Source organism: Anolis sagrei, chromosome X (assembly GCF_037176765.1).
Source record: "Anolis sagrei isolate rAnoSag1 chromosome X, rAnoSag1.mat, whole genome shotgun sequence".
Taxonomy (NCBI): Eukaryota; Metazoa; Chordata; class Lepidosauria; order Squamata; family Dactyloidae; genus Anolis; species Anolis sagrei.
Genome location: NC_090034.1, coordinates 97,185,354 through 97,201,417, shown reverse-complemented (window position 1 = coordinate 97,201,417; position 16,064 = coordinate 97,185,354). Strand labels below are relative to the sequence as shown.

The following is a 16,064-nucleotide window of genomic DNA, read 5'->3' as shown; positions in this document are numbered from 1 at the left end:
ATCAGGTCTTTGAGGTATATATATATACACACACACACACACACACACACCAGTCTCCTGGGGCTCTTGCATAAAGAATAGCTATAACTTTTTAAAAAGGGTTCCTTTTTCTCCCAAACACAGTCTGTTGCGCAACACCTTGTTTTCAAGGAACTCTGCTTGAGAAACCCTGCTGTGGATTCCCCTCAGATTCTGCAGGTCACCGAGTCCACAGCAGCCCATGCACATTCCCCACTGCAGAATGCTGCCTTCCTGCTCTTGACATTTTTCACCACTAATTATTACCTGCATGACCAGCAAGCTGCACCCACGGGTAGCGTTTCCGGAAAGACACGACACAAGGGGACCAATGCACCATGTTTTTCAGCTTCTTCCAGGGCTTGTTCTGTAGATCAAAAAGTGTTGTTTTGATTTATTATTTTGTTTATTTATATCCTGCCTTTTTCCCAATAGAATGTGATTCATCCAGTCCAACCCCTCTGCCAGATAGGAAAACACAATCAAAGCCTTCCCGACAGATGGCCATCCAGCCCTTGCTTTAAAAACTTGAGCGAAAGAGACTCCGCCAAACTCTGAGGCAGGGAGTTCCACTGCTGAACAGCTCTTGCAAGTCGTTCCAACATATTTCAAAATCAAGTTTAAAAACTACCTCTGGACCTCCACATTTGCAAACCTGATTGTTCACGGATATGATTAAAAAGTTATCTTTGGGAATCTAGTTCCTCCAGCGCGATTCTATAGCCAACGTCTACTAGATATTAACCACTGAATCATACTGGAGGACTCAGAGATGGCTAGAATGATGTCCTTTCAGGTTTAAAGGAGTGCCTTTTCAAAAATACACACCCGTCCCACTTTTATGGAGGTCCCCCAACCCCAAGCGAATGTAGAAACTGATTCTAGGAAAATCTAAAAGTTGTTCAAAAGACTAGAAGTTGATGATAGTGTTACACTGGAGAACCTAGAGGTCCTAGGCCAGATCTAAAGGTAAAGTTTTCTCCTTGACATAAAGTCTAGACAAGTCCGACTATGCCGGGTGGTGCTCATCTCAATTTTTAAGCCGAAGAGCCGGCGTTGTCCGTAGACACCTCCAAGGTCATTTGGCCAGCATGACTGCATGGAGTGCCGTTACCTTCCCATCAAAGCATTACCTATTGATCTACTCACATTTGTATGTTTTCAAACAGCTAGGTTGGCAGAAGCTGGGGCTAACAATGGGAGCTCACCCCATCCCGTGGATCTGGTCAGCAAGTTTAGCAGCTCAGTGTTTTAACCCGCTACGTCACCACAGCCCCTAGGCTAGATCTACACTGTCCTATATCCCAGGATCTGATTCCAGACTATCTGCTTATCCTAGATTATTTGGCAGTGTAGACTCATATAATCCGGTTCAAAGCAGATAATCTGGGATGAGATCCTGGAATATAGTGCAGTGTAGATCCAGCCCTGGTGGTGCAACTGCTGAACTTGCTAATTGAAAGGTTGGCAGTTTGAATCTGGGGAGCGGGGTGAGCTCCCGCTGTTAGCCCCAGCTTCTGCCAACCTAGCAGGTCAAAAACATGCAAATGTGAGTAGATCAATGGGTTCTGCTTTGATGGGATGGTAACAGCATTCCATGCAGCCATGCAGGCCACGTGACCTTGGAGGTGTCTATGGACAATGCCTGCTATTCGTCTTCGAAATGGAGATGAGCACCACCCCCTGGAATCGGACATGACTAGACTTAATGTGAAGTAGAAACCTTTACCTTAAGATCCAGCCCGAGAAGGGTGGTTATCCAACCCAAAAGTTGTCACCTTTCCACTTTTGCAGGGGTCTTCCAACCCCAGAAAGACATCAAAAATATACATCTAAATATTATGCAAAAAGAGTTAAACAATTTGTGACACTAAAAAAATAAACATTAAAACCCATTAAAGGACAATATGCAAATGGTAAAACGTCATAAAAGCCCATCCCGATCAGTTGCGGAAAACAGTACAAGAATGTTTTAATTTTGCAGCAGAAGGAGAGCAAGGACAAAGCCATCCTGGCTTCATTGAGGAAAGAATCCCCAAATTTGAGGACAACAAATGAACAGATAGTAAATCATGCTTAAAGGAACTCTCAACCCTCTGGGCACAGTCCAAAGAGGAAAGGGGGGTAGAGAAAGTCCTCAAGTTAAGTATTTACGGGAGAAAACTCTCTTGCAGGAGTCACCGCGAAGAGTGAGGGCTGAATCAAGAGAAGACATTGCTCAGCCATGGCCAAGGAAATGCATTACTTAAGCGCTGGACCCCAGAGCCGTGTCAAAGGAGGGCTGACTCATCAAGTAGAGAAGCAGCTGCTCCAAAATAGAACCGGAAGTCTCGATAGCAAAGTCTTCCTTGAGGCTTCACATGGCTCAGAATTAAAGGAGCATGGGACCAATTGTTTACAAACCCCTCCACCCAGTTTTTGGGTCTTGCTCTTTCTTTATTGTCCTGATTTTAGACGTTTTTAAAATACTGGTAGCCAGATTTTGTTCATTTTCATGGTTTCCTCCTTTCTGTTGAAATTGTCCACATGCTTGTGGATTTCAATGGCTTCTCTTGTTGTTGGAGCGGTCCAGCATTTTATGTTCTCAAATAATATTATGTGTCCAGGTTGATTCATCAGGTGCCCTGCTATGGCTGATTTCTCTGTTTGAATTAGTCTGCAGTGCCTTTTGTGTTCCTTGAGTCGTATCTGGACTGCATTTGGGCGTCCCTATATAGATTTGTCCACAGCTGCATAATATACGTTCCAAACTAGGATCCTCAAACATTTTAAACAGAGGGCCAGGTCACAGTCCCTCAAACTGTTGGAGGGCCGGATTATAATTTGAAAAAAAAAACAAGAGTGAATTCCTATGCACACTGCACATATCTTATTTGTAGTGCAAAAACACTTAAAAACAATGCAATAATTATATTTATTAAAATGAAGAACAATTTTAATAAATATAAACTTATTAGTATTTCAATGGGAAGTGTGGATCTGCTTTTGGGTGATGAGATAGGATTGTTGTTGTTGTTGTTGTTGTTGTTGTTGTGTTTTCAAGTAATTTCAGACTTAGGTTGAGCCTGAGCAAGGGCCGGGTAAATTACCTTGGAGGGCCGTATGCGGCCCCCAGGCCTTAGTTTGAGGAACCCTGGTCTAAACCTTCAAAACCCTACAACTATGCTACACACACACACACACACACACATCTATATAAATAAAAATGCTATGTTCATTTGTGGTTCAAAAACCACCAGACGAATTGACACCAAATTTGGACACAAGACGCCTATCAGGCCAACGAGTGATCATCACTCATAAAAACATTGAAAAACACCACAGAAGGGACTTAAAAAGCTTTTAAAAACGCATGACCATGCATGTGCAAAACTACATATATATACGAAAACACACATACACACAAATATACACACTATACACACATAAAACACAGACTGGGCCACAGTAACGCATGGCAGGGGATGGCTAGTATATATTAAAAATAAAAATAAAAATGAAATGTTCGTTGGTGGGATTAGCGTAACTCAAAAACCATTGGATGAATTGACACCAAATTTGGACACAATACACTTATCAGGCCAACGACTGACCATCACTTATAAAAAAAACACTGAAAAACACAGCAGAAGAGACTTAAAAAGCCAAAAAAAACAAACAAAATTTACAACACATGCACAAAACCACACACACACACACACACACACTTATTTATTTATTTAGGGCTTTTATATCCTGTCCTTTCTTATCCTCAGGACGGCTATATACATATATACACAAACACACATATACACATATAGGCAAATATACACACACACACACATATACACACACAAAACATCTATACACAGACTGGGCCACACCAACATTTGGCAGGGTGTGTGTGTGTGTGTGTGTGTATATATATATATATATATATATACACACACACACACACACACACACACACACACGCACACACACATAGTTGGTCTTCTGTCTCTATGGATCTGCCTTCAGTCCATCCGAGGAGATAGAGCAAAATATAAATATAGTATTATTATCCATCCATGGATTCGGTGGCCCTTTGAAGGCAACCAAAGGCTGATGCAGCCCACCATGAACATGGGTTTGACACCCCCGTAATAGACCATAAGATGAACATACGGTGTGATGCGGCAGCTAAAAAGGCCAATACGATTCTCGACTGCATTGATAAGCGTATAGATTTCTACAGGTAACACGGACTCCCAAACATGGCAAAAGAAAGCTTTATATTGCTGGATTTTTATTCTAGCAGATGTGCCCATTGTGCAAATCAGGCCTGAATTCTGTCTTGAAGCCCAAAATACTTTGGATTTGGATATATAATGAGGCAACGTGACTCATCAAGTAGAGAAGAAGGCAAAATATTATTTTGGAAAAGGCAAAATAATGTTTGCTAATGAGAAAGGTAGTAGGAAAGGATGGAGATAGCATTATAGATCAGGCATGGGCAAACTTTGGCCCTCCGGATGTTTTGGACTTCAACTCCCACAATTCCTAACAGCCTACCGGCTGTTAGGAATTGTGGGAGTTGAAATCCAAAACACCCGGAGGGCCAAAGTTTGCCCATGCCTGCTATAGATGGATAGAGTTTGCAAACCTTGAGCAGGGTAGCCAATGCTCTTGGTGGTCTCACTTGTGGTTGACTCGATGGCAAATAACAACAACAAAAACATTTACTAGCCAGTAGAGCTTTCATTTGGAACGGATCTCCCTTGGCACAAAAGTAATATTAGGATATTAAATGCCAACGTCCCTGCCAGACATTTCCTCCGCTCCCTCTGACCTGACATGGTAGAAAGACTGATCAAGCACTGACAGGCTTTATCGCAAACTTCCCAGTGGGTGGGGAATGACCCAAGAACTATATCTCCCTTCTGCAGCAACTAGAAAGAGGTCACAGTCCCACACATGGAGAGATAGTATGGCTTTCTGGAAGGCAGGGTGCAAAAACGTATTCAAAACTTGACTTCTGAGCTGTTAGGTAACCTTGATAAGTTAACTCCGAGACACACAATCATCTTCAAAGTGCAGAAAACTGTGAACCTTTCTGCACAAAATAGTATTTCCTGGACAGAAAAAAAATCTTTATATAGAAAAATGCTGGGTTTTGTGCACAGAATTTGTTTCCTGCCTAGTAAAGGCTGCTATCTGTGCAAAAAAAAATGCTGCAAAACTCAAATACATTTTTGCACAGAGTAATTTCAGATTGAGAACCAATATGGAGTAATAGTTGATCTAGGACACCGGAGGACCAAAGTTTGAATCCTTGCACCGGAGGACCAAAGTTTGAATCCTTCATGGCCAGAATCACTGTGTTGTTGTGAGTTTTCCAGGCTCTATGGCCATGTTCCAGAAGCATTCTCTTCTGACATTTTGCCCACATCTATGGTAGGCATCCTCAGAGGTTGTGAGGTCTGTTGAATCTCACTGGGTCAGTGGTTCTCAACCTTCCGAATGCCGCGACCCCTTAACACGGTTCCTCATGTTGTGTTGACCCCCCAACTATAAAATTACTTTAGTTGCTACTTCATAACAGTAATTTTGCTCCTGTTATGAATTGTAATGTAAATGTCTGATATGCAGGATGTATTTTCATTCACTGGACCAAATTTGGCACAACTTCCCGATAAGTCCAAATTTGAATACTGGTAGGGTTAGGGAGGGGACTGATTTTGTCCTTTGTGAGTTGTAGTTGCTGGGATTTATAGTTCACCTACAATCAAAGAGCATTCAGAACTCCTCCAACGATGGAATTAAACCAATCTTGGCACACAGAACTCCCATGACCAACTGAAAATACTGGAAAGGTTTGGTGGGCATTGACCTTGAGTTTGTGAGTTGTAGTTCACCTACATCCAGAGAGCACTGTGGTCTCAAACAATTATAGATGTGGACCAAACATAGCACAAATACTCTGGTGGAGTTTTGGGGAAACAGATCTTGACATTTGGGAGTCGTAATTGCTTGGATTTATAGTTCACCTACAATCCACCAACGATGGAATTGAACCAAACTTGGCACATAGAACTCCCATGACCAAGAGAAAATACTGGAAGGGTTTGGTGGGCATTGACCTTGAGTTTGGGAGTTGTAGTTCACCTACATCCAGTGGTCTCAAACAATTATGAGTGTGGACCAAAAATGGCACGAATACTCAATATGCCCAAATGTGAACACTGGTGGAGTTTGGGGAAAACAGATCTTGACATTTGAGAGTTTTAAGTGCTGGGATTTATAGTTCATCGACAATCAAAGAGCACTCTGAACCCAGCCCACAATGGATCTGCACCAAACTTGGCACACTACCTGCATAGCCAACGTTGAATACTGGTGAGGTTGGGGGGCTGTTTTTGAATTCTGGGAGTTGTAGTTCACCAACACCAAAAAGGAAGAGAAGGACAGGCAGAAAGATCTTCAGCCTTTTCTGCCAAAGGGGTTCCTGAGACCATCAGAAATATATATATTTTCTGATAGTCTTTGGCGACCCCTCTGAAACCCATCCTCTTGCAACTCCCCCTGGGGTCCCGACCCTCAGGTTGAGAAACACTGCACTGGGTGCTTTTGCTCAGCTTCCTTGAAAGAGCTGCAATATATCCCTAGGTATTTACCTTCTGGATCACAAATATCATCTCCATCTTATTGTGCAAAGCCTCCTCCGCCCCTCCCTGCTATCACAGGCAACACAAAACCACAGCATGACACAGAGTTTCCACTGCGAGCTCCTATTGTGGTTTGGCAGACTTAACCGCAGCTCAAAAGCAAAGATCCTCCTTCAGGTGTGCAGAGTTTCCAAGGCGGAGAAGTTTCCTAAGGTTCACTTCTGTTTAGAAGTCAAGCCCATTACTCAGTTGGCACAAGTCTGGGCTAGGGCACTCTGTGCATGCTCAAAAAGATGTCCTCTCCATCCAGATAAACACAGATTCAGGGATATTCAGTCCCAAGGCTCCAGTCTTGACATATTATGCAGACGTGGTGCTCCTGAGCATACACAGAGTTCCTTTCTCTCTGTCCATCAAGGATCTAGGCAAGCTCTTCCTTGGCAAACCTGTTCCAGCATAGAATGTCTCCTTCTGCATCTGCCTTTACCGTAAACGTCTACTGCAAGTAGAATTGAGTATGTATTGTCGAAGGCTTTCATGGTCAGAATCACTGTGTTGTTGTGAGTTTTCCAGGCTGTATGGCCATGTTCCAGAAGCATTCCCTTCTGACATTTTGCCCACATCTCTGGCAGGCATCCTCAGAGGTTGTGAGGTCTGTTGGAAACTAGGCAAGTGAGGTTTATATATCTGTGGAATGTCCAGGGTGGGAGAAAGAACTCTTGTCTGCTTGAGGCAGGTTGCAATTGGCCACCTTGAATAGCATTTAATGGCCTTGCAGCTTCAAAGCCTGGCTGCTTCCTGCTTGGGGGAATCCTTTGTTGGGAGGTGTTAGCTGGCCCTGATGGGATTTTTCTCCAACCCTGGATTTTGTTCCACAGATATAAAAACCTCACTTGCCTAGTTTGGAACAGGCCTCGCAACCTTTGAGGATGCCTGCCATAGATGTAAGCGAATCATCAGGAGAGAATGCTACTTGAACATTTTGCAGTTTCAAAGTCTGGCAGATTGCTGCCTTGGGAAATCCTTTGTTGGGAGGTGATTAGCTGGCCCTGATTTTTTCTTGTCTGTAATTCCCCAGTTTTTGAGTGTTGTTCTTTATTTACTGTTATGATTTTTGAGTTTTTTTTAAAGTATCAGTAGCCAGATTTTGTTCATTTTCTGTTGAAATTGAAACATTCACACCTACCTCAAACAGAAAAGAGTTCTTTCTCCCACCCTGGACATTATTCCACAGATATATAAACCCAATTTTCCTAGTTTCCAACAGACCTCACAACCTCTGAGGATGCCTGCCATAAACGCAGGTGAAACATCAGGAGAGAATGCTTCTGGAGCATGGCCATACAGACCAGAAAACTCACAACAACCCAGCATTAAGTATCTTAACAATCGAGTACATATTCAGTCTCTTCCTTGACAGGTTTCTTCCTTTGTTGCCTAAATAACATCAAACCAAGGCTCAATGCACAGAGGGGAAAACCTACAATGCACAAAACTACAATACTTTACACTCCTGAACAGAATGGAGTAACAGGAAGGGAAAAATAGCTCTCTTATGATAATGATAATTTCCATAAAAGATCTAATTTTCCTTTCTGCCACTCCATTCTGTTCAGGAGGGTGGCTTTGTGCATTATGCCTTTCCTTCCCAGTTAATCACCATATAATTACAATCGACCCTCCGTCTCCACGGATCCAGTACCCACAGCCACCACCATCCACAGCTTGGAACTCCACAGCTGCTTGTAGGCTGGTCACAACCCAGGCATGGGATTAAGAGAAGGGGACATCTTCATGGGAAATGGCAACAGGAGAAACCTCAGCGTTTCCACCTGCCCTGACAGGTTGGGTGGGTTTGGCACAGGACAGGCTGCGGGCAGCGCCAAGGAATGAATGGACGATGCCAAGTTTCCCACCTGTTGTTTGAAAACAAAGCAGCAGTGGGTTGAGCTCCTAAGGGTGGGAGAAGCCAGAGCAACACATTTCCACAAAGAGAAACTGAGGCATGACAGCAGCTGAATAAAGGCGGGTCACAAACATCTCAATTTCATGAGCTAAAGACTGGAGGGGGCAAATATTCTAGGAATAAGGTTCTTGTGGGTTTTTTCGGGCTATGGGGCCATGTTCTAGAGGCATTTCTCCTGACGTTTCGCCTGCATCTATGGCAAGCATCCTCAGAGGTAGTGAGGTCTGTTGGAGTTAGGACAATGGGTTTATATATCTGTGGAATGGCTGGGGTGGGGCAAGGAGCTCTTCCCTGCTGCAGTTAGGTGTGAATGTTTCAGCTGATCACCTTCATTAGCATTTGAAGGCCTGCCTGAGCCTGGGAAAATCTCTTGCTGGGAGGTGTTAATCTGTGCCTGGTTTTTTCCTCTTGCTGTTGTAATTTTAGAGTTTTTTAATACTGGTAGCCAGATTTTGTTCATTTTCATGGTCTCTTCCTTTCTGTTGAAATTGTCCACATGCTTGTGGATTTCAATGGCTTCTCTGTGTAGTCTGACATGGTGGTTGTAGAGTGATCCAGCATTTCTGTGTTCTCAAATAAAATGCTGTGTCCAGGCTGGTTCATCAGGTGCTCTGCTATGGCTGACTTCTCTGGTTGAAGTAGTCTGCAGTGCCTTTCATGTTCCTTGATTCGTGTCTGGGCAATGCTGCGTTTGGTGGTCCCTATGTAGACTTGTCCACAGCTGCATGGTATATGGTAGACTCCTGCAGAGGTGAGAGGATCCCTCTTGTCCTTTGCTGAACGTAGCATTTGTTGGATTTTCTTGGTGGGTTTGTAGATTGTTTGTATGTTGTGCTTCCTCAACCAGGCACAGATTAACACCTCCCAGCAAGAGATTTTCCCAGGCTCAGGCAGGCCTTCAAATGCTAATGAAGGTGATCAGCTGAAACATTCACACCTAACTGCAGCAGGGAAGAGCTCCTTGCCCCACCCCAGCCATTCCACAGATATATAAACCCATTGTCCTAACTCCAACAGACCTCACAACCTCTGAGGATGCTTGCCATAGATGCAGGCGAAACGTCAGGAGAAATGCCTCTAGAACATGGTTCTATAGCCCGAAAAAACCCACAAGAACCTAGTGATTCCAGCCATGAAAGCCTTCGACAATATTCTAGGAATTATCCCTTTTCTAGCATTAGAGGTTAAACCTCAAACTTCTTCCTCGTAGGAATTTCTAGAACCCCAAATTTTTAAAGACGAGAGTTCAGCAGAAACCAAGCATTACCAGAATCCAAAAGAGAGTCCGCAAAGGAATACAGACCGTTTCTACATTGCCAAACAAAATCCAGATTATCTGCTTTGACCTGGATTATATGGCAGTGTAGACACATATAATCCAATTCAAAGCAGATAATCTGGATTATACAACAGTGTAGAAGGGGCCTCAGAAGGAGAGAGCATTCAATGCTTAGCACACCCCCCCTTTTCCTCCAGCAAACTATGACTTCCAATATTTTGAGAAGGAGGTGGTGATGAAAGAGAAGAATTTAATCAGCCCGCAGTGCAGTTTACGAAGTCCACACTTGCCACATGGAGGAAACTGCCTCTGAACATGTGCAAAGGACATGTTACAACAACAATCACATTATTGCTCACCCTTAACGTTTCTTTCACTGGAGTACATGCCCCCCCCCCCCTCATAGGAAAGCTTGGCCCCACAACCCCATGTTTTTTTATGAGCTCCCCTTCTCAAATAACCTGCTCTTCCTTTTATCTCACCCAAGTTTTTTAATCATTGTCACTGTGATTGTGTTATTGTAATTTTATATAGCTAATGTATTCATATGTTTTTATGTAATTACTAGCTGTCCCCTGCCACATGTTGCTGTGGCTCACATGGGGGTTCTGTGTGGGAAGTTTGGCCCAGCAACTACAACTCCCAAATGTCAAGATTCTATTTTAACCCAAACTCGACCAATGTTCACATTTGGGCATATTGAGTATTCGTGTAGAGTTTGGTCCAGATTGATCATTGTTTGAGTCCACAGTGATCTCTGGATGTAGGTGAACTACAATTCCAAAACCAAAGGACACTTCCAGTAATTTCTGTTGGTCATGGGAGAACTGTGTGCCAAGTTTGGTTCAATTCCACCGTTGGTGGGGTTCAGAATGTTCTTTGATTGTAGGTGAACTATAAATCCCAGCAACTACAACTCCCAAATGACAAAATCAATTTTTGAGTGAAGGACATACATTGGATTGTTAGGTGTCTTGTGTCCAAATTTGGTGTCAATTCATCCAGTGGTTTTTGAGTTCTGTTAATCCCACAAACGAACATTACATTTTTATTTATACAGATGATGTTTGTTGCTTGTGTTTTTGGTTTTATTTTGCTGTAATTTATTGCTTGGGCTTGGCCTCATGTAAGCTACTCCAAGTCCCCGTTGGGGGAGATGGTGGGGGATATAAATAAAGTTTATTATTATTTATTATATAACCACAACAACAAAACATTATTACGGTCACTGACCAGCACAAAACAGGACATGTTACATTTTGCTAAATAACCATGCCTGGCCTGGATATGCCAAGGCCATGGCTTCTAGAGAATCCCAGCTGATTAAAATGCAACCACAGATTAGACATGTAGCACCTGTTAAAAGCACTTAGTATAAGTATATAGAATCAATACATATGAAAATTAATCAAGTCATACTTTAAAAAACATATGGATAGATCTGCAAAACTATCTGGATAGATCTGCTAATAGGGATTGGCATTTAGCGCTGTTTTAAAGGCAAATGAATGTATCCAGCTGTCAAACCTCATTGGCAGGTCATTCTGCAGTTTGGGGGCGCCTGAAAAAAAATGACCCCAGAGTAAGCTGGATAAGCATGGCTCACTCATAGGTTGATGGAAAGAGAAGCCATGGATCTCATCTTCTTTACTTTCTCCAAAGTCTGACTTCCTTCTAATCACACTTGACTGGTTTCAGATCCAGCCATGCAAGGGAAGCACTTGCCACAAAGGCCACAGAATGCCACATTTTCGGGTGAAGCACTCACCCGAAATGAGCCCTCCTCCAGCTTCCACAAAGCAGAGAAGCCATAGATCATATCTACTTCTGTACTTTGGAAATGAGCCTTTCCTCAAATAAAAGCCATATCCCAAAGTCAAATGTGCTACCTTACATTGCTGCCACATTATGAGTGATGTATGCACCTGAAAGGAGTCTCTGTCCAGCTATCACAAAACACAGAACTCATAAATTACGTCTCCTTATGTGCTTAGCCCCCTGTGGAGCAGCGGATTAAACCACTGAGTTGCTGAACTTGCTGACCAAAAAGTTGGTGGTTTGAATCTGGGAAGTGAGGTGAGATCCTGCTGTCAGCCCCAGCTTCTGCCAACCTAGCAGTTCGAAAACATACAAATGTGAGTAGATCAATAGGTACCACTCTGGTGGGAAAGTAACAGTGCTCCATGCAGTCATGCTGGCCACATGACCTTGTAGTTGTCTACGGACAACGCCAGCTCTTTGGTTTAGAAATGAGGATAAGCACCAACCCCCCAGAGTTGGACACGACTAGACTTAATGTCAAGGAAAACCTTTACCTTCACCTATCTGCTTTGCAAACAACTCTATCCCCAAATAAAAGAAATATCCCCAAAGTCTGGTCATGCTGCCCTGCTTTGCTATTTAAGAGAAGCACCTGCCGCAAAGCCCAAAGGAAGTCATATTTGCAATGAAGCACTCACCTGAAAAGAACTCCTGCATAGCTTTCACAATACACAGTTACATTGTATCTCCTTCTGTGCTTTGGAAATGACCCTTTCCACAAATAAAAACAATGTCCCGAAGTCTGCTTCCCTTCTGGCCACACTCAAGACCCACATGGGAAGGAAGTACCTGCCACAAAGCTACGTTTGGTGTCAACTACTCACCCGAAAGGAGCCCCCCTCCAGCTTTCTCATGGCCTCCCCGAGGCCGACGTTAACCCAACAACTGAGCAGTCCCAGCTCTGAAGCAAGAGGAAGCGTGAGCATAATCGTCTCTGGGCGAGCACACCGCCTGTCCCTTTTATGCGCTTCCCACGCCACTCCCCACCCATAATATTTACGCCACGTGAGGCCCTTCCCTTTTCTTCCTTTTTTTTGTCTGAAAGAGGCGGGGAGAAGAGAAAGAATGGGCACAGCAAATGATGATGCCAGCAAGGATGCCAAGCAACCCGGCGGGAGGAAATCTTGCAAGACATTTTCCATGACAGCAAAGCTCGAGAGAGAAAGAGTGAGAGTCACATTGAAGGAAGGAAGACTGAGGCAGGCATGTTGGAAGCTGGTTCCCGGTCTCTGTAGTCACTGCAGTTAGGGGTACAGACCCCTATGAAAGTGGGAACATTGCAGATATACAAGAATTGCAAAAAATTTTGATCTGAGAGAATTTTTCTCTAGGAATGTTTAGGTTCTCCAACAGGACTCTGACACTGAAAGCTCTAGATCAGGCATGGGCAAACTTCAGCCCTCCAAGTGTTTTGGACTTCAACTCCCACAATTCCTAACGGCTGTTAGGAATTGTGGGAGTTGAAGTCCAAAACACCTGGAGGGCCGAAGGTTGCCCATGCCTGATCTAGAAATTCCTAGAGAGAACATTTAAATCAAATCAACAAAATTAAGACTTGCATATCCACAGATTCTGTATCCACAAAGTCGACTATCCATGACTTGAAAATATATATTTTGAAAAAATAATAAATCCCAAAAAGCAAATCTCAATTTTGCCATTTTATATAAGGCACACCTTTGTACATTATATATACTGAAACTTGAGCATAATAATAATAATAATAATAATAATAATAATAATACTTTATTTATAGCCCGCTACCATCTCCCCAAGGGACTCAGTGCGGCTCACATCCACAGATTATGATATCCTAGATATCCTAAACCCAAACTTCACAGAATACCACAAGCCTGCTCCATGGGAAGAAGAGCAGCAAATATACTAGGGTGATACGGAAAGTAAGGTTACAAGGCATGTAGCTCTCGCAGGGAATTATCTCAGGGAAAATTGGTATCACTTCTGTGCAGCAAGAAGTGAACGAGCAGTGCCAGTTGTCAGTAGCTCATCAACTGGCGTTGCGGTGAAGGTTCTCATTCTGTTTCCCTCCAAGTGCGAAGTTTGCACTATAATAAGCACCGAAATGCTAAGGGCATGAATGCCGCTGCAATTCATCACAAAATTGTTTCAGTTTATGGAGAGGATGTAATGCCAAGGCAGTATGTGGTAAAATGGGTACGGAATATATTATAAGACCGTAAAGAAACTTCGCAGAGCCATCCAAAACAAACGCCGTGGGATGCTGACAGCAGGAGTCTGTCTCCTTCATAACAATGCACATCCGCACACCGCTCATGCAACACAAGAGTTGTTGATTTCATTTGGCTGGGATGTTTTAAGCCACCCCTCTGACAGCCCCAATCTCGCACCCAGTGTCTCTCATCTGTTCACTAAACTGAAGGAACACCTGGGTGGAAAACATGGTGAAATCAGAAGTGACAAACTGGCTATGATACAGGCATCAAAAACTCGTCCATAGATGACAAAATATTTTGAAGCAAATTGTGATTATGTGGAAAAATAATGTAAAACCCATGCTGCAATCCACGTAAGTTTTATTAAAATATATTCATTCTTTGTATTTTTTTGACTACATGGAGCGCTGTTACCTTTCTGCTGGAGCGGTACCTATTGATCTACTCACAGTTGCATGTTTTCAAACTGCTAGGTTGGCAGAAGCTGGGGCTAACTGCGGGAGCTCTCCCCGCTCCCTAGATTTGAACCTGCAACCTTTCGGTCAGCAAGTTCAGCAGCTCAGCGCTTTGACCCACTGTGCAACTGAGGGCTTACTCTGGTAAGAGAATGTTCAGTGAGATAGGGAGTTCTTCTTGGACGGCAGGTCCCAGCATCCTTAGCCAGGATAACTGATGATGAGAAATTCTGGCAGTTGCAGAACAACAACATCTGAAAGGCTGCATGATTCCCATCCCGTATTAGTGCCTCATCAAATCTGAAGATCCTGTAAGTTAGAGCCAGCCATAACGATTGGTATGAAAATGGCAAGGTTATATTGTGGATCTTGCCTTTCTAATGCACTCACAACAACAACAACAACAACAACAACAGCCAGACCATGCAAGTGTAGGTAAGTGCAACCCACAGATATGAAGGCAGTACAAGATTGCGATGATTTTCAAAACAAGATGAAAAATCTTTCTAGCAGGAGATATGAGTAGACTTTCCACTTGTTTTGCTAGTTCCCATCATCGCAAACAAACTGTACTCTCCTTGCATGACACAGAGGTGCAAATCCCCATTTCTTTATGAGCAAAGTCCCAGGCTGGGGGCAGATGGAACCCGAACTGTTTGTTTCCAATGAAGGTTCAAGCAACAGCGCACTTCTTTGAAGAGTCAGAAAAGGGAAAATGAAAGTCTTGACACAATTCTTCTGCACCGAGCCTTCTTATGCGCCTGTCTCACACTTGCCTTTCGGCCTTTGAAGTCTCATTTGGGGAGACTGGAAAGTCTGAACCCACCAGGAATTGGCAAAAATAAAAAATACATCTCTACCATCACTCTAATTTTTATGTTAAATTATTACTATTCTTGTTCTTGTTGTATTTATATCATGCTTCCTTTCTCTCAAAGGAGACGCAAAGCAGAATATAAATACAAATAAATGTAATGATGGCCTTCTAATCCATCACTACATTTTGTGCTAATCTTATACAATCCTGCCGGAGCTGGACATCTACAAAGGCCCACTTTTGAAGGCTTAAAAAATTACAATCACTATATTTCTTTGATTTGAAGCATCACAGATTGTAAGATGCACATTAATTTGAATACCACCAATAAAATATAGATACTGCCTTCAATTCTAAGACCTCATCTACACTGCTATATACAGGCAGTCCCCAAATTAGTTACGAATGAACAAGATAGGTTCTGTAGGTTTGTTCTTAAGTTGAATTTGTTTGTAAGTGGGAACACGTACATACACAAACACACACACGGCTTGTTGTGGTAAAAGGATTGGTGGATACGCCTTTCTTCCCCATGATAATAACTCTTCCAGGAGTTAATTTCCCTTCCTAGAGATTAATTTATTTATTTACAGCTTTTATATTCCGCCCTTCTCACCCCACAGGGGACTCAGGGCGGATTACAGTGTACACATACATGGTAAACATTCAATGCCAATTTTGACATACAAACATGCACAGAGGCTATTTAACTTTTTTCTGGCCGCCAGGGGAGCTGTCACTTTCACTGCCCATCTGTGACGCTGATGAAGCACTTCCGCATTCCCCGCACGCTTCCCCGCTGGAATGTTTTGCTGGAGTCTTCTTTATGGCCTCATAAATTAGTTAATTTAGCCTCCCCACACTTTAAGGTGGTACCTTATTTTCCT

General features: G+C 43.1%; 1 protein-coding gene across 1 annotated transcript in view; it reads right to left on the bottom strand.

The window, feature by feature from the left end:
* The window catches only part of LOC137094905 (inositol-trisphosphate 3-kinase C-like), a 36,379-nt gene that overhangs the window by 8,019 nt on the left and 12,296 nt on the right, over positions 1-16,064 (bottom strand). The window contains exon 2 of the mRNA XM_067460878.1: positions 286-385. Coding sequence (XP_067316979.1) covers positions 286-385 — 100 coding nt within the window. The remainder of the gene's footprint in view (positions 1-285; positions 386-16,064) is intronic.